This window comes from Triticum urartu, chromosome 6A (genome assembly GCF_056163025.1).
Source record: "Triticum urartu cultivar PI428250 chromosome 6A, HENAU_Tu73, whole genome shotgun sequence".
Taxonomy (NCBI): Eukaryota; Viridiplantae; Streptophyta; class Magnoliopsida; order Poales; family Poaceae; genus Triticum; species Triticum urartu.
The window spans coordinates 555,613,728-555,633,485 of record NC_141878.1 but is presented as its reverse complement, the minus strand read 5'-3'; the positions used below and the strand labels follow the sequence as shown (position 1 = coordinate 555,633,485).

Here is a 19,758-nt window from a genome sequence, read left to right as displayed (position 1 = left end):
TCTTCTCCTCTATTCCTTCTTCTTCTCCTCTTTTTTTCTCCTCTTCTTCCCGACCCTCGCCCCCTCGAACACTTGGCAACCCTCGACCCTCTACCCTAGCTAGTTCCCGACCCTCGCCCCCTCAATCCGTCGAACACTCGGCAACCCTCGACCCTCTACCCTAGTTAGTTCCCGACCCTCGCCCCCTCGAACCCTCGAACACTCGGTGACCCTCGAACCCTCGGCGACCCCCTCCCCCCATCATGTCGAAGTTATCGGGGAGGGGGTATATCGACCCCCCTCATGTCGAAGTTATCTGGTAGGGGGTGTATCGACAACGACATACCCGATACATACATACATACATAGCCACATGCATCCATACATATATGAACAAAATTAATATCTACTAATTAACAACCTAAATAAAAAAACTAATACATATCTGCATGCACACACATATACACTGCACACACATACACATACATACACATATACACTACACACATGCATACATATCTCAAAAAAAACTAACAGAGGCGGGCGGCGGAGGCGGGGTGTGGCGGTGGCGCGGCAAGCGGAGCGCGGCCAGGCGGCGGCGTCGAGGCAGAGCACGGCGGGCGGCGGCGGCGCGGCAAGCGGAGCACAGTCAGGCGGCGTCGTCGGGGCAGAGCACGGCGGGCGGCGGCGTCGGGGCGTGGCAAGAGAGCATGGCTGGCAGCGGCGGCAGGGCGCGGCGGGGGAGGAGAGGAGGAAAGGAGGGGAACGGCACGGCGGCTCACAGTGGGAGCGAGCCGGGAAGGCGTCGGGGTAGGGCTCGGCGGCGGCGGCGAGGACGGCGAAGTGGAGCAGCCTGACGGCGTCGGGGCAGGGCTCGGCGGTGGCGGAGGCGACGACGAGGGGCAGTGCTCGGCGGTGGCGGAGGCGACGACGAGGGGCAGGGCTCGGCGGCGGCGACGACGCGAGAGGGGCAACCTGGCGGCGTCGACAATGAGGAATGGGAGCAGTTGGCGGAAATTTCCCAAGTGTTGTATATATAGCCAGAGCATTGGTCCCGGTTCGTGGCACGAACCGGGACGAATGCCTACCTATGGTCCCGGTTCGTGCCACCAACCGGGACCAAAGGCCAATTTTCAGCAGCCCAAAGGGCGGGAAGCGGCGGCCTTTGGTCCCGGTTGGTGGCACCAACCGGGACTAAAGGGGGCATTGGTCACGGTGGCACCAACCGTGACCAATTCCCCCTTTAGTCCCGGTTGGTGCCACCAACCGGGACCAAAGGCCTTGTGCTGCCCCGCGCCCAAATGTTTAGTCCCACCTCGCTAGTTGAGAGGGAGCCGCACCTGTTTATAAGGTGCGGTGCGCCTTCCCTCTCGAGCTCCTCTCTAAAGCAGGCTTTCGGGCCTAACCGTGCAATGTGTGCCTGTGGGCCTACTGGGCCTCCCGCGGGCCTGAATCCTGGCCCACGGTAGAGTTTCTAGTCGTATTCAGGCCGTGGGTGCCCAGTAGGTGGCACTTTTTTTGTTTTTTTGTTTCTACTTACAACAAAATACTTATTGTTGCTATATTTAATTTTTTTCCAGTTTTTTTGTTTTGTTTTCTGCATTATTTATTTTCTTTTGTTTTTTGCTTTATTTTTCAATTCTTTTTGCTTTTAGTTTTAGAAAAATTATAAACTTTCTGTTAGTGCCATTAGTTTTCAAATTTGAAAACACTTTTTTGTTTTTTTTTCTTTGTTGCTTTATTTATTTTATTTTGTTTCTACTTACAACAAAATACTTATTGTTACTATTTTTTCCAGTTTTTTGTTTTGTTTTCTATATTATTTATTTTCTTTTGTTTTTGCTTTATTTTTTAATTCATTTTGCTTTTAGGTCAGCAAAATTATAAACTTTGTGTTGCTTTATTTATTTTATTTTGTTTCTACTTACAACAAAATACTTATTGTTGCTATTTTTTCCAGTTTATTTGTTTTGTTTTCTGCATTATTTATTTTCTTTTGTTTTTTCCTTTATTTTTTAATTCTTTTTGCTTTTAGTTTTAGAAAAATTATAAACTTTCTATTAGTGCCATTAGTTTTCAAATTTGAAAACACTTTTTTAGTTTTTTTGTTTTCTTTGTTGCTTTATTTATTTTATTTTGTGATTAACTTTACTATAAAAATAGTTTTTTCCTGTTTTTTTGATTTGTTTTTTGCTTTAGTTTTTAATTCTGTTTGCTTTTAGGTTAGCAAAATTATAAACTTTCTGTTAGTGCCATTAGTTTTAGAAAAATTATAAACTTTCTGTTAGTGCCATTAGTTTTCAAATTTGAATAGTTAAAATTTGAATTCTTTGAAAATTGTTTGAATCACAAGTTTGTGATTAACTTACTAAAAAAATGAGAATAGATGCGCTTATAGAGAAAATTCAACCTAATTCCTAGTAAATTTTTATGAATTTCAGAGAAATTCACTATGGATTTAGGTTAAAATTTTCTCTATTAGGGCATCAATTTTCACTTTGAGAGGAGCTCAACAAGGCAGAGAGGGAAAGGCTTATAAACCGGTGTGAGCCCCCTTCGGTTGGCGAGGTGGGACAAAACTCTGCCCGCAACGAGGACCAACCCTTTAGTCCCGGTTTGTGGCACAAACCGGGACTAATGGTCATGGGCCAGGGGTGAGGAGCAAAATTATAAACTTTCTGTTAGTGCCATTAGTTTTAGAAATTTGAAAGTTGAAAGTTGGCATGGGCCAGGGACTAATGGTCATGGTATTACGAGGGCCGAACCATAAGACATGAAAGCATTTCAAATGAACTCTGAAAAAGTTGAAAGTTGGCATGGTATCATAATTTCACCCACATAGCATGTGCATGTACAAAAGGGACAATGGTAGCATGTTCGTGTGTTACAAAGTTGGCATGGTATCATCATAATAGTTGCGGGAGAAAGTCTTCACTTTTTCTTCGCTTGTGTCATTTGCTTATTGCGCCGTAACCATGGATAATCTTCATTGTTTATCAAAATGCTTGGGTCAGCCTTGACATTGAAGGGAGGAATTTCATGAAACTTTTCATAATCTTCAGACATGTCTGTCTTGCCGTCCACTCCCAGGATGTCCCTTTTTCCTGAAAGAACTATGTGGCGCTTTGGCTCATCGTATGATGTATTCGCTTCCTTATCTTATCTTTTTCTCGGTTTGGTAGACATGTCCTTCACATAGATAACCTGTGCCACATCATTGGCTAGGACGAACGGTTCGTCAGTGTACCCAAGATTTTTCAGATCCACTGTTGTCATTTCGTACTGTGGGTCTACCTGTACCCCGCCGCCTAACAGATTGACCCATTTGCACTTAAACAAAGGGACCTTAAAATCAGGTCCGTAGTCAAGTTCCCATATGTCCACTGTGTAACCATAATATGTGTCCTTTCCGCTCTCAGTTGCTGCATCAAAGCAGACACCGCTGTTTTGGTTGGTGCTCTTTTGATCTTGGGCGATCGTGTAAAATGTATTCCCATTTATCTCGTATCCTTTGTAAGTCAATACAGTCAAAGATGGTCCCCTGGACAACAAGTACAACTCATCACAAACAGTGTTGTCACCTCTGAGACGTGTTTCCAACCAACTGCTGAAAGTCCTGATGTGTTCACATGTAATCCAGTCGTCGCACTGCTCCGGGTGTTTGGAGCGCAGACTTTTCTTGTGTTCATCGACATATGGGGTCACCAAGGTAGAGTTCTGTAGAACTCTGTAGTGTGCTTGAGACCAAGAATATCCGTCCCTGCATATTATTGAGTCTCTTCCAAGAGTGCCTTTTCCAGTCAGTCTCCCCTCATACCGCGATTTAGGGAGACCTATCTTCTTAAGGCCAGGAATGAAGTCAACACAAAACCTGATAACATCCTCTGTTTGATGGCCCATGGAGATGCTTCCTTCTGGCCTAGCGCGGTTACGGACATATTTCTTTAGGACTCCCATGAACCTCTCAAAGGGGAACATATTGTGTAGAAATACGGGCCCCAGGATGACAATCTCGTCGACTAGATGAACTAGGACGTGTGTCATGATATTGAAGAAGGATGGTGGGAACACCAGCTCGAAACTGACAAGACATTGCGCCACATCACTCCTTAGCCTTGGTACGATTTCTGGATCGATCACCTTCTGAGAGATTGCATTGAGGAATGCACATAGCTTCACAATGGCTAATCGGACGTTTTTCGGTAGAAGCCCCCTCAATGCAACCGGAAGCAGTTGCGTCACAATCACGTGGCAGTCATGAGACTTTAGGTTCTGAAACTTTTTCTCTGGCATATTTATTATTCCCTTTATATTCGACGAGAAGCCAGTCGCGACCTTCATACTGAGCAGGCATTCAAAGATGATTTATTTCTCTTCTTTCGTAAGAGCGTAGCTGGCAGGACCTTTATACTGCTTCGGAGGCTTGCCGTCTTTTTCATGCAAACGTTGCAGGTCCTCCCGTGCCTCGGGTGTATCTTTTGTCTTCCCATACACGCCCAAGAAGCCTAGCAGGTTCACGCAAAGGTTCTTCGTCACGTGCATCACGTCGATTGAGGAGCGGACCTCTAGGTCTTTCCAGTAGGGTAGGTCCCAAAATATAGATTTCTTCTTCCACATGGATGCATGTCCCTCAGCGTCATTCGGAACAGCTAGTCCACCGGGACCCTTCCAAAGATTACGTAGTGTAAATCATTGACCATAGCAAGCACGTGATCACCGGTGCGCATGGCGGGCTTCTTTCGGTGGTCTGCCTCGCCTTTGAAATGCTTGCCTTTCTTTCGACATTGATGGTTGGTCGGAAGAAATCGACGATGGCCCAGGTACACATTCTTCCTGCATTTGTCCAGGTATATACTTTCAGTGTCATCTAAATAGTGTGTGCATGCGTGGTATCCTTTGTTTGTGTGTCCTGAAAGGTTACTGAGAGCGGGCCAATCGTTGATGGTCACGATCAGCAACGCCTTAAGGTTAAATTCCTCCTGTCTGTGCTCATCCCACATACGTACACCGTTTCCATTCTACAGCTGTAAAAGTTCTTCAACTAGTGGCCTTAGATACACATCAATTTTGTTGCCGAGTTGCTTAGGGCCTTGGATGAGAACTGGCATCATAATGAACTTCCGCTTCATGCACATCCAAGGAGGAAGGTTATACATACATAGAGTCATGGGCCAGGTGCTGTGATTGCTGCTCTGCTCCCCGAAAGGATTAATGCCATCCGCGCTTAAAGCAAACCATACATTCCTTGGGTCCTTTGCAAACTCATCCCAGTACTTTCTCTCGATTTTTCTCCACTGCGATCCGTCAGCGGGTGCTCTCAACTTCCCATCTTTCTTTCGGTTCTCACTGTGCCATCGCATCAACTTGGCATGCTCTTCGTTTCTGAACAGACGTTTCAACCGTGGTATTATAGGAGCATACCACATCACCTTCGCAGGAACCCTCTTCTTGGGGGGCTCGCCGTCAACATCACCAGGGTCATCTCGTCTGATCTTATACCGCAATGCACCGCATACTGGGCATGCGTTCAGATCCTTGTATGCACCGCGATAGAGGATGCAGTCATTAGGGCATGCATGTATCTTCTCCACCTCCAATCCTAGAGGGCATATGACCTTCTTTGCTGCGTATGTACTGTCGGGCAATTCGTTATCCTTTGGAAGCTTCTTCTTCAATATTTTCAGTAGCTTCTCAAATCCTTTGTCAGCCACAGCATTCTCTGCCTTCCACTGCAGCAATTCCAGTACGGTACCGAGCTTTGTGTTGCCATCTTCGCAATTGGGGTATAACCCTTTTTTGTGATCCTCTAACATGCGATCGAACTTCAGCTTCTCCTTTTGACTTTCGCATTGCGTCCTTGCATCGACAATGACCCGGCGGAGATCATCATCATCGGACACATCGTCTGGTTCCTCTTGATCTTCAGCAGCTTCACCCGTTGCAGCATCATTGGGCACATTGTCTGGTTCCTCTTGATCTTCACCAGCTCCCCCCGTTGCAGCATCACCGTATTCAGGGGGCACATAGTTGTCATCGTACTCTTCTTCTTCGCCGTCTTCCATCATAACCCCTATTTCTCCGTGCCTCGTCCAAACATTATAGTATGGCATGAAACCCTTGTAAAGCAGGTGGGAGTGAAGGATTTTCCGGTTAGAGTAAGACCTCGTATTCCCACATTCAGTGCATGGACAACACATAAAACCATTCTGCTTGTTTGCCTCAGCCACATCGAGAAACTCATGCATGCCCTTAATATACTCGCGGGTGTGTCTGTCACCGTACATCCATTGCCGGTTAATCTGCGTGCATTATATATAATTAAGTGTCCAAATTAATAGAAGTTCATCATCACATTAAAACCAAAGTGCATGCATAGTTCTCATCTAACAACATATAGCTCTCTAGAGCATCTAATTAATTAAACCATACATTGAAACTATGTAAAACATTTCAATGCGAAAATAAATGCGATCATAATCGCAACCAAGGTAACAATTTATCCAACGGCATAATGATACCAAGCCTCGGTATGAATGGCATATTTTCTAATCTTTCTAATCTTCAAGCGCATTGCATCCATCTTGATCTTGTGATCATCGACGATATCCGCAACATGCAACTCCAATATCATCTTCTCCTCCTCAATTTTTTTTATTTTTTCCTTCAACAAATTGTTTTCTTCTTCAACTAAATTTAACCTCTCGACAATAGGGTCGGTTGGCATTTCCGATTCACATACATCCTACATAAATAAAATCTATGTCATGTTGGTCGGCATAATTTTCATAAACAATAAATGAACCAATAGTTATGAAGATAATATATATACCACATCCGAATCATAGACAGGACGAGGGCCGACGGGGGCGGATACCAAAACCATCACACTATATAAGATGCAATAATAAAAGTAAGAAAATAATACAAGTATCTATGTAAACATACAAGTAAGAATATTTTTCCTTTCAGAAAGAAGATAAAACAAGAGGCTCACCACGGTGGTGCCGGCAATGAGCTCGGCGCGGGTGATCGACGGTGGTGAAGACGGGGACAGGGCGTGACGGACCACTAAACCTAGACAAATATTATGGAAAATGGAGCTTGGAGGTCGAGCTTGGAGAGGAGAAAGCTTAAGTAGTGTGGCTCGGGCATTCCATCGAACACCTTATGTGCATAGGAGGTGAGCTAGAGCACCACCAAGCCCTCTCCCCCTCGGCCAGAGAAAAACAGAGCACTGGGGTGCTCTGCTCGCGAGCGAGGGGTATATATAGGCACCTCATTGGTCCCGGTTGGTGACATGAGCCGGGACTAAAGGGGAGCCTTTGGTCCCGATTCAAGCCACCAACCAGGACCAATTGTGGTGGGCCAGGAGCGAGGCCCATTGGTCCCGGTTCATCCCACCAACCGGGACCAAAAGGTCTAGATGAACCGGGACCAATGGCCCACGTGGCCCGGCCGCCCCCCTGGGCTCACGATCCGGGACCAATGCCCACATTGGTCCCGGTTCTGGACTGAACCGGGACTAATGGGCTGACCCGGCCTGGACCAAAGCCCTGTTTTCTACTAGTGCGGCATCGTACCGCAACCGGCCGCTGGCGACATCGCGCCACCGGCAGCCTCCACCTCGCGCCGCCGTCCTCCACCTCACATGGAGTTGGCCGTGCCGCCTTCGCCGCATCGGATCGACATGGCTCTGTATACCAATTGTTGGCACCGCCTCTCGCAGCGCCGCTCTTCTTCTACCTTGGTGCTGCCTCTCACAGCTCTCTCTCTCTCTCTTCTTCTCTCAAGATCACATGAACACACACACACGCACACATAAACCAAGGAGCAGCACACAAGCTTTGCCTACAGGCTCTTCTCCTTGGCGAATGGATTGGCTACATTTTGTTTTTCCCAGCCCTCTCGGCTTCCCATCTCATTCATCTCTTCAAGTTAAATAGTCAGTACAGACGCACTAACCCACTAACCAATACGTGACCTTTTCCTACACCCACTAGTGCACGGACGACCCCATCTTTCCTAGAATCTCTCCAGGACTTGCACCATTGGCTAACAACTCATGCATGCATGCAATAACTAACCTATCTTATCTCTTGACTACAACTAACTTATCCATCACTCTTCAGCCTTGTCGCCTCTTACCGACTCTCATGGTATCGCCGTATCACATGGCACAGTCAGCATCTCGTCACGCTCGCCGCATCGCACGGCACCCGGCATCTCGCCTCCTCTGCGCATTTTCGCTGAAAGTTTGCTGGACTAGCTACTCTCTAAACTATGCTACATGCATAACAAAAGAAAACTAAATTGTCCATACAATAATATTAAGATTACTGCTAACAAGGGATACAGATAGAGTAGGATCACTATGTATTCGTGCTTCCATTGGTCCATTCCACACACAAAAAACACCAAAGAAAACCATACAAACTACCAAGTTTGTGGCTAGGTCACAAAGAGAGGATTTGACCACAAAAGAACACCCGAACCTACCGAACTTACTACATTGGTTTACTACTGCTACGCTGATGGCGTTGATCAAGCAGTACTGAATTTTCTCCTTTAGCAAGCGAATACATGGCAGAAAGCGCACACAATAGCGTGGGGCCATTCTCTAGAAGGAAATGTCTACCAACTGTTTGCCGTAGTCCACAACGACAATGGCGATGAGGAGAGATGTTTGTCAATGGCTACACAGAGCGCGTCTGAGCAAGAGACACCTCTCCCACGAGGAGAATCCTATCATATGGTATTTCGCCCCTCTCTCATTTATGATTGTTCGATCACTAACATCCACTTGACCAAGACTCTATCTTTAGCTTGCCATCATAGTGATGTTATGTCGTGTACAAAGTACAAACCCATCGATACTATAATAAATCCTGATGCTTCCAATTCCTAGGATGTTGGTGACATTACAAAAGTGGTTCCAACTATGTTTAGAACATGTATACATTGCCTATGGTAGCAACCACTGAACTCTACTCCTTGCTCGACTCAGGCATGGAGAATGACCCTTTTGTGAATAATGAACATGCTTCATCTAGTCATATTTAAATAGGAGAACTATTTTCTCGGCCATAAAAAGGAGTACACTATCACATTTACTTGGATGTGATGTGATGTAATAACCAAGCTACTTCTGTGCATTCTAAATCTGCCGTAAGAAGCACATGGACATCCATACTACCTTGGGAGTGCCTTGATAATCGTTTTAAATTTCTTAGGTCATTACATTGAAGATGTCCTTTTGTTGTTAATTTCTTAAAACCATCACACTTAAGATAGCCTTTTGTTATGACCGGCATATTAGGGGCTTAGCCCAATGGGTTGTGGCACAAGTTATCTTATCGTTATTAGGGGCTTAATCCAATTATCTTATCGTTATTAGGATCGTTTGCTTAGGAGTCAAGTAAACCTCTCTATATAAGGAGAGGAGATGTATCGATCTAATCAAGCAAGAAGCAATCATTATTTGCTCGGCTTCCCGAAGGGAGCCGGGAGACCTAACCCTAGCCACCTCTTGCGCCGCCGCCGCCTCTTCTTCATCGCGCCACAGCGCCGCCGCCGGCAGCCGCGATCGCATCTCCATCAACCCTCCTCCTTCCCGTACAACCTACGCCCTACACTGGGTAGGATCTTTGGTATCAGGTAGTTCGGTTCCGATCATGTCTGCACCACCACGCAACCCGCCGCTTCCCGTCACCACCGTGCCGCTGTCCGTCATCACCGCGCCGCTGCCCGTCACCACCGCGCCCCTGGACTCCACCGTCGGCGCCTCCACCGTCCAGACGCCACCGCCCTCCACCGCACTGCCCGTCGCCGTCTACTCACCGGCGGAGATGATCGGGATCCTCAACGACCTCGTCACCGCCGTCCAGGGCATACGCCTCTACCTGGCCGGGCCATACGGGCAGCCGCCGCCCTTGCAGCCGGCCGCCGCGATCGGGCCAGTCGCCCTGCCCTGGTACGCGGCCACCACGTCGCCGATCGGGCCTCTACACCACCACTGGCCCGGTCAGCCGCCGCCCGCCGTCGCCCCCCACTGGTCGCAGTGGCCGGCTCCGGCGATCGCCGCGCCCCCGACGCCTCCCGTGTCCGGGCAGCCGCAGCCGCAGCTGCCGGCCTCACCGCCGCCCGCTATCGCGCCTCAATGGCCACAGTGGCCGGCCCTGGCCCTCGGGCGCTCCCCACGCCACGCGGGTCCGTGCCGCCGCAGCCGCAGCTGCCGGCCCCGCTACCGCCCAGCACGGGGCCCGGGTCACCCTCGCAGGGAGGCGTACCGATCCAGCAAGTGTGCTTCATGTCGTCGTCATCCCCAATACTGCCTGGCTAACTGGATCATCGCCGCCACCCGTCTACACGTCAGCTGGAGAACCGTCAGCACCCACTCTGCAGTTCGGCGATCCCTCCGGCTCGGCGGGGCACTCCACGAGCCGCGGCCATACTGACTGGGCTCCCCAATCCTCGCTTCTTCGCACCTCCGAGCCAGTTGGCCACGGCGCTTCGACTCGGACACCGCCGCGGTTTCCCAAACTAGACTTCGCCACTTATGATGGCACGGAGGACCCCCTCAACTGGCTCAACCAGTGCGAGCAGTTCTTTTGGGGGCAGCGCACCCTCGCCTCGTAGCATACCTGGCTCGCCTCTTACCACCTCCGCGGCGCGGCACAGACCTGGTACTACGCCCTCGAGCAGGAGGAGGGAAGCATGACCCCTTGGGAGCGCTTCCACGAGCTCTGCCTCCTTCATTTTGGGCCACCGATCCGCGGGAGCCGCCTGGCAGAGCTAGGCCGCCTTTCCTTCACCTCCACGGTTCAGGACTTCGCCGACCGTTTTCAGGCCCTGGCATGCCACGCGTCGGGCGTGACGGCACAGCAGCGGGCTGACCTCTTCGTCGATGGACTTTCGGATCACATCCGCGTGGACGTGGAGCTTCGAGGACCCCAGGATCTCTAGACGGCCATGTACTACGCCCGCGTGTTCGAGCGCCGCGCAGTGGCCATCCAGCAGGCATCACCGTCCCGGGCCACTGGGCCGCTACCCTGGCAGGATGTTCCCGCGCAGGGTCGGCCTGCTCAGGCTTCCGCGGCACCCCTCGCCGCGACCGCGGTGCGCCCGTTCCGCCGGCTCACCTCGGCCAAGCTACTCGAGCGTCGCCGCCAAGGGTTGTGCTTCAACTGCGACGAGCCCTACATGCCCGGCCACGTCTACCCGCGACTCTTCTACCTGGAGGTTGCGGACTACATTGAGGAGGACGCCGTCGCCGCCTACCTGGCCGCCCCAGCTGTCACGAAGGCGTTTGACGCTAGTTGATCACCTCGAGGAGTTCAGCAAGCGTTTACCCACCTTATAGCTCGAGGACAAGCTGTTTGTGCAGACGGGGAGAAGTGTTATGACCGGCATATTAGGGTCTTAACCCAATGGGTTGTGGCCCAAGTCATCTTATCGTTATTAGGGGCTTAGCCAATTATCTTATCGTTATTAGGATTGTTTGCTTAGGAGTCAAGTAAACCTCTCTATATATGGAGATGAGATGTATCAATCTAATCAAGCAAGAAGCAATCATTATTTGCTCGGCTTTCCGAAGGGAGCCGGGAGACCTAACCCTAGCCGCCTCTTGCACCGCCGCCGCCTCTTCTTCATCCGCCACGGCGCCCCGCCACCGGCAGCCGCGATCGCATCTCCGTCAATCCTCCTTCCCGTACAACCTACGCCCTAGACCGGGTAGGATCCTAACTCCTACCACCTTTGCATTCAAATTTGGTTGCCTAGCAGCAGTGGCGAAGCCACACACAAGCCATGTAGTCCTACACGGCTTTTTGCAAAAACAACATACAACAAGAAAAAGGAATGCAAGAAATCTTATGAATGTATACACATATGACTACACAATCTCATTTGACCACACATGTTTGGATTCCTAACACCACCTGACCACCACTACCTGGCGGAATGGTGGAACTCATAGAGGACTAAGGCCGAAAGAGACACGTAGACGATGGATCCATTTGGACAGTTTTTCGCTAAGATCACATGGTGTTTCATGTGTGAATCCTAATCAGGCAAACATTGTTGGAGAAACTCGAGAGAAATGCATGGTTGTAATATACTCGGCATGAACACAATCTAGGAACGCGTGCTTCCGTTCACTTGTTTGATTCAGCGGGAAGATACTGGTGAATATGAAGCCAATAACACTTTGTGATCCATAATTCCCTTTCAAAGATGCATTCACATTCACAACAGATAACCATAAACACAACATTTTTTTAGAAATGAAGGAGGACCCTCCGGCCTCTGCATCTGGATGATGCATACAGCCACTTTATTAATTATTCACACAAGACCTCAAAGTCATACAACAGTAAAACTAAAGCCACCTTCTAGGCAACATCTATCGCTACTCCTATCCAGTTGATGTAGGGATGTTGATAGTCTGGGCCTAATATCAAACAGACCTCGCAACCAAACCTAACATCTAAGACCTGAGGACTCAACCAGGACGCCTGCCGGGTATGGGGCACCCACCGGTTCGACGCACTCCTCAACCAGGACGCCTGCCGGGTATGAGGCCGCCGCAGCCACCTGCCACCAATCCATCTTCAGTGATGTACTGTTGCATTTACCTTGCCCAGTCTATCTGTCATCGACGCCAGACAACGCCACCATCCTGTACTCGTCCATCATCACACGCCCACCGGCGAGACCCGCTGCTCCATGCCGCTGAGACCCGCCGTTGTCGACGCGCCAGATGCCACGCCGCTCCTCCGACACGAAACACCACCTGCTGCCATTGGTCCCATGCCGTCCGACTGTAGTTCCTCAAACCGAGCACCCAAACACCCCAGGCGGCGCCTCCAAGAAGGGTATGACACACACAGTGCCGCCGCCGCCCAATCTAATGAGATTTAGGGTTTTCACCCGGGCATGGGGTCGGGGTGGAGGGCAGGGACCTCGACGGCGCCTGCAAGTAGGAGAACGGCGACCCTGGTCATCGCCACCGTCGGGATGAACGAGTCATCTAGAGTTTCCTCCGGTCCGATGTCACCTCGACCAGCCCTTCTACAAATGCACCGAGGCCGACGACCGCGATTGTAAGCCACCAAGTGCAGCAGGAGAGAGCCTGCAGCGTGGAGGAGATCCACCGGCGACTCACCACCCACGCGGTCCAGACGCCGTCCATCCACCCCCCCCCCACCCGCGAACGTCGCCAGCCGAGGGTGCCGTCGACATGCCTAACGGGGCCGCCGCCCCCAGTCCAGGTTCCTCCACGAAGGCCGTAGTGGCGAGATCCGCCGCGAGCGACGAGATCCGGCACCGCGCGGCCGACGCCATCGCCCAAGCCCGCCGTCGACCGATCCCGCCGCCGCACGCTGCCGGGAGTCCCACACCCATGGATCTGGGCACCCGTGCACCGCCGCCAGTCCGCCAGCTCCGGGATCCGCCACACCGTCGGGAGGGCCGCACCACGCAGATCAGGACGCCCGCGCCGCCGCGGATCCATAAACGGGAGGAGAGACCCTCCGTCGCCGCCATCGCACGCACGGCCTTTGCCTGGCGCCGACCATCGGCTACGGCGGAGGGGGAGAATGGCGCTGGAGGGACTAGGAGGCGGCGGCGGCAGAGCCCTCCCGAATCGCCCGCGAGAGGGACGCGACTAAGAAGAACACCCAAAGCTACCAGACTCACCACACTGATCTACCGCTACACTGATGACGCTGATAGCAAATGTTTTTCCTGGCAACAATCGTGTGCCTGAAGGCTTAGTCGATGGCCACCTGGACAAATTTGGTCTTCTTTTCCATCAGAGGCAGCTTCTTGACGGCGACGATGAGCAGGCCCTTCAAGCACCGCGGCCCACGGCGCGGCGAAACTTGCGCACTAACGACCACAGGGCATGCGGCGCTGCAGCCAGTAGCGGCAGGCAGTTCCTCTCCTCGTCTTCACCATTCCGCTTCCCGGCGGCGCCAGCGTTGGCGCTCTTCATCATCAGCACATCGTCATCGTACAGAGTCACATATTGACAGAACACATGCACACAATGTTAGTTTATCGCGCCACCGTGGACTTGTGTTTCGTCCAAGAAATGCGAGAAAAGGAGCTGAATAGCGTATATCATACTTGGAGAAGCCGGGGACAGTCAAGCAGGAGACGGCATACCGTGATGGATGGTTGATGGCAGAGCCATGGAGACGGCATCAGATTAGAACTTTCAATTTATTATTATTATTTTGAGGGGATTTGATATTTCAATTGAATACACATTGTTTTCTCCTTAGACCCACACAAGCCAGTTAGGTGATATTGCATCTTTTATAGCACAAATAACTGTTTTCATTTGAGTGGGAATTATTTTTTTTCGAAACGGAGGCAAAAGATTTGCCTCATCCATTAAATAAGAGGAGAATAGAGTTTGACAGTTTGCAAGTGGCCCTACAATAAACGGCACGACAATTACTCTCGTACAACGATACGCTCTAGTTTCTTAGCACCCGCTGCAACCCATAGATTGGCCTCAAGCAATATATTTTGAAGAAGAATAGGCGCTGGCGCACTCTTGTGGCGAAACACCCGGGCGTTTCTCTCATTCCAAATATTCCAAGAGACAAGCATGGTGAGGGAGGCCATCGCTCGTCTGTCTGGATTTCGCATGTCGATTCTTCTATCCCACCAACGCATAAGAGAGTCCTCAAGGTGCCAATCGGAGGTGTCAATGTGCGCAAGACCAAACTGTTGGGGAACGTAGCAGAATTTTAAATTTTTCTACGCATCACCAAGATCAATCTATGGAGTCATCTAGCAACGAGGGAGAGGAGAGTGCATCTCAATACCCTTGTAGATCGCGAGCGGAAGCGTTCAAGAGAACGGGGTTGATGGAGTCGTACTCGTGTGATCCAAATCACCGATGACCTAGCGCCGAACGGACGGCACCTCCGCATTCAACACACGTACGGTTGGGAAGACGTCTCCTCCTTCTTGATCCAGCAAGGGGAAGGAGAGGTTGATGGAGATCCAGCAGCACGATGGCGTGGTGGTGGAAGCAACGGTGATGTCGGCAGGGCTTCGTCAAGCTCCAACGAGAGAGAGAGAGAGAGAGAGAGAGAGAAAGAGAGAGAGAGAGAGAGAGAGAGAGAGAGAGGTGTTACGTGGGGAGAGGGAGGCGCCAGAGACTTGGTGCGGCTGCCCTCCCTCCCCCCACTATATATAGGGCCCCTAGGGGGCCGCCGGCCCTAGGAGATGGGATCTCCAAGGGGGGGCGGCGGCCAAGGGGGGGGGACTTGCCCCCCAAGCCAAGTGGGGCGCCCCCCACCCCTAGGGTTTCCAACCCTAGGCGCAGGGGGAGGCCCATGGGGGGCGCACCAGCCCACCAGGGGCTGGTTCCTCTCCCACTCCAGCCCATGGGGCCCTCCAGGATAGGTGGCCCCACCCGGTGGACCCCCGGGACCCTTCCGGTGGTCCCGGTACAATACCGATTACCTCCGAAACTTTCCTGATGGCCGAAACTGGACTTCCTATATATAAATCTTCACCTCTGGACCATTCTGGAACTCCTCGTGACATCCGGGATCTCATCCAGGACTCCGAACAACTTTCGGGTTACCGCATACTAATATCTCTACAACCCTAGCGTCACCGAACCTTAAGTGTGTAGACCCTACGGGTTCGGGAGACACGTACACATGACCGAGACGACTCTCCGGTCAATAACCAACAGCGGGATCTGGATACCCATGTTGGCTACCACATGTTCCACGATGATCTCATTGGATGAACCACGATGTGGAGGATTCAATCAATCCCGTATACAATCCCCTTTGTCAATCGGTACGTTACTTGCCCGAGATTCGATCGTCGGTATCCCAATACCTCGTTCAATCTCGTTACCGGCAAGTCACTTTACTCGTACCGTAATGCATGATCCAGTGACCAAACACTTGGTCACATTGAGCTCATTATGATGATGCATTACCGAGTGGGCCCAGAGATATCTCTCCGTCATACGGAGTGACAAATTCCAGTCTCAATCCATGTCAACCCAACAGATACTTTCGGGGATACCTGTAGTATACCTTTATAGTCACCCAGTTACGTTGTGACGTTTGGTACACCCAAAGCACTCCTACGGCATCCGGGAGTTACACGATCTCATGGTCTAAGGAAATGATACTTGACACTGGAAAAGCTCTAGCAAATGAACTACACGATCTTGTGCTATGCTTAGGATTAGGTCTTGTCCATCACATCATTCTCCTAATGATGTGATCCCGTTATCAATGACATCCAATGTCCATAGTCAGGAAACCGTGACTATCTATTGATCAACGAGCTAGTTAACTAGAGGCTTACTAGGGACATGTTATGGTCTATGTATTCACACATGCATTATGATTTCCGGATAACACAATTATAGCATGAACAATAGACAATTATCATGAACAAGGAAATATAATAATAATCATTTTATTATTGCCTCTAGGGCATATTTCCAACACAAACTTGTCAATGACCGAACAAGGAAGTGGTATGGAGAAGCGGCACTTGACTAAAAGGTGGATGCCTGATTCTTGATCCCTCTTGCAAAGTGGGCAAAGCCCACAATTTTCCCAACCACGCTGCTCCAACCGGTCTGCAGTCCAAATCCGGTCTTGCAAGGCCAGCCAGGCAAAGAATTTGACCTTAGGGGGAGCCCAAGCTTTCCAGACCATGTAGTGAATGTGTGAATGTGTTAGGCCAAGGAATTGCACCTTATAAGCAGTGGCCGCCAAGTATATCCCATCTACAGCATGTTTCCAAACAATGCCATCCTCAACCTGGTCATCAAGGTGAAAGCCATGCAGAAGTGTCCAGAGCGAGAAAAGCTCCCGGACATGGGCGCCGGAGACCACCGTGTCATGCTTGATGTTAGTCATCCAAGCGTTCCCGTGTATGGCTTCTCGTAGCTTCCAGTTCTTCCTTTTCGCGGCTTGATAGAGAAGCGGGGCAACATCCTTAGGCTTGCGACCAAGCAACCATGGGGCGTCCCAAAAAGGTGTTTTAGCACCATTCCCGACGATGATTGTGGTTGAGGCATAGAAGAAATCCAGGTCGTCCTCGGTGCAAGGGTTGCCCAATCCAACCCAAAGTTTATTAGGCTCCTTCCATTCGAACCAAAACCACCTCGGCCGCAAGGCCCGAGCAAACTTGTCGGTGTTGAGGACCCCAAGGCCTCCGTAATTCGTGGGCCTGCAGACCACGTCCCAGTTGACCTTGCATTTTGCATCGGTCGTCTTGTCCGAACCAGCCCAGAGGAAGGCCCTCTCCACCTTGTTGAGGTTATGGAGTGTGCCCTGCGGCACAATGAGAGGCGTGATGGAGAAGACCACTTGAGAGGTGATGACTGATCTGACAAGGGCGGTGCGTCCAATTGTTGTGATGGATTGTCCCTCCCAAGTTACCAACTTCCCGGACGCCTTGTCTTCGAGATATTGGAAGTCGACTTTCCGGAGTTGCCTGACCGAGAGCGGGAGGCCTAAATATTTTATTGGGAACATGGCGCGTGTCGCCGGGATGCTACTCAGAATATGCCCCAGCGGAAGATGGTTGCATCGAATGGGCACCACCGAGCTCTTGTGGAAGTTGGTGCAAAGTCCTGTCACCTCGCCGAAACCCCTTAGGATGGCAGAGAGGTTGTCAACGTCCCTCTTAATTGGGGCCATGATGATGGCCGCGTCATCCGCATAGAGGGAGGTTCTCATCATGGTACCTCGCCCGCGTATCTTGTGTAAGATGTCTTTACGAGTTACGGTGGCGAGGATTTGTTGAAGGGGGTCGATTGCAAGGACGAACAACATCGGTGATATCGGGTCTCCTTGACGGAAACCGCGGCCATGCTTGATCGGGTGGCCCGGAAGCCCATTGAGGAGGATACGCGAAGAGGTTGATGAAAGCAGAGCGGCGATCCAATTCCGGAATTTGCAAGGAAACCCCTTGCGCTGCAAAAGGTCGAGGATGTATTTCCACTTGACCGAGTCAAATGCTTTTCTAATGTCGAGCTTGAAGAGCTGTGCAACCGGCGCACAAAATTGCGAACATACATGAAGTTGTCATGTATAGTCCTCTTCTTTATGAAAGCACTTTGGGCATTGCAGACGAGTGCGTCCATGTGGGGGGCAAGCCTCAAGGAAAGAATCTTGGCAATAATCTTGGCAATAGCATGCACGAGGCTAATTGGCCTATAATCGGAGACGCCTTCCGCCCCATCCTTCTTGGGCAACAACACCACATTGGCCGAGTTGAGCCATTGCAAGTGGGAAGTGCGGAGGGAGTCAAAACATTGGATGGCATGCATGAGATCATGCTTGATGATATCCCAACACCGTTTGAAGAAGCTGCCGGTGAAGCCGTCCGGCCCGGGTGCCTTGTCACCCGGCATCGCTTTTATGGCCGCCAAAACCTCATCCTCTATGATGGGGTCACCGAGATCATGCAAGTCATGGGGTTGAATTTTCAACTCAACCCAATTGAAGTCAATGTTGCTTGTGCTACCTCTGCCCATGACCTCCGAGAAGTGGCTGTGGATTATCTTCTCTTTTTTCTCATGCTCGGTCACCCAACCATGTGCATCCTTGATCCTATGGATGTGATTCTTTCTTCTCCTGGCGTTGATACGACGGTGGGAATTTTTTGTGTTAGCATCTCCATCCTTGAGGTTTGCGATCCTAGCGCATTGGCTCTTTCTTGCCCTCTACAGGACCGCCAGACTAATCACCCGCCTCTTAAGCCTAGAGCGCAAGTCCATCTCCTCCGGGGATATTAGACGATCCTCTTGCGCAATGTCCAGTCGAAGAATGATCATGTTGGCCGCATGTAACTGAACCTTGGCCTTGGAGAAGATACGCTTGCTCCACTCAGTGAGACGGAGTGCCTTTTTTGAGCTTATGATGAAGGACCTGGTATGGCTCAGAGTGACTGACCCTCTCGGTCCAAGCATTTTGGACCACCTCTTGAAATCCGGGCAAAGATACCCAGAAGTTCTCGAATTTGGAAGTACGCGGGCACCTCGGGCCCTTGTCGTCAGCGAGCAATAACGGGCAGTGGTCGGAGAGGGAAGACGACAGGGCGTGTAGCAGGTGACTGTTGTGAGTGGTGTCCCACTCGGCATTGCAGAAGAAAGAATCAAACTTGCACAAGGTGGGGTTTGCGCGTTCATTGCTCCAAGTGAAGCGTACGTTCTGGAGGTGGATTTCCTTGAGCTCACAAGACTGGAGTGTGGAGCGAAAACGATTAATTCTGCTCGTGTCGACATTCCTTTTATTCTTGTCCCTCGCCCGGTAAATTTGGTTGAAGTCTCCGGCGACCAACCAAGCCACATCAGCGAGTGGTTTGTGGTTGAGCATCTCCGTAAAGAAGGCGTCTTTGCATGTTGAATCAGTGGGGCCATAGACCGAAGTGAGCTTGAAGCAGGAGCCCGACGCGCGTATATGAAATGTGGCTGAAAGACAGTATGCCGAGGCGACAATGTCGGAAGCATCAAGCAGGTTCACATCCCATAGCAGAAGGATACCGCCCCTCGTACTAGCAGCCGGACGCTGAGCATAGCCAGTTAGTCTGTTCCCCCCAAGGGACGCGGCGATGAATCTGTCCACAGCACACAACTTGGTCTCTGGGAGGCAGACTAGCTGGCACGATGACTCAGCTAACGTTGTCCTAACTGTAGCTTGCCGGTCTGGGTAATTAAGCCCTCGCACATTCCAGCTGATTGTGTTTATTGGTTGTATTGTCATTGATCAACAA

At 50.8% G+C, this 19,758-nt stretch overlaps 1 protein-coding gene across 1 annotated transcript; it reads right to left on the bottom strand.

The window, feature by feature from the left end:
* Positions 1-13,828: 13,828 nt before the first annotated feature.
* On the bottom strand, positions 13,829-19,748 carry LOC147966290 (uncharacterized). Its single transcript, XM_087530775.1, has 4 exons — positions 18,939-19,748; positions 18,116-18,709; positions 16,731-18,026; positions 13,829-13,966 (listed from the first exon to the last, which is right to left on the bottom strand). The coding sequence occupies exons 1-4, from the start codon at positions 19,746-19,748 to the stop codon at positions 13,829-13,831; spliced, it is 2,838 nt and encodes a 945-aa protein (XP_087386901.1).
* Between the last annotated feature and the right edge of the window lie 10 nt (positions 19,749-19,758).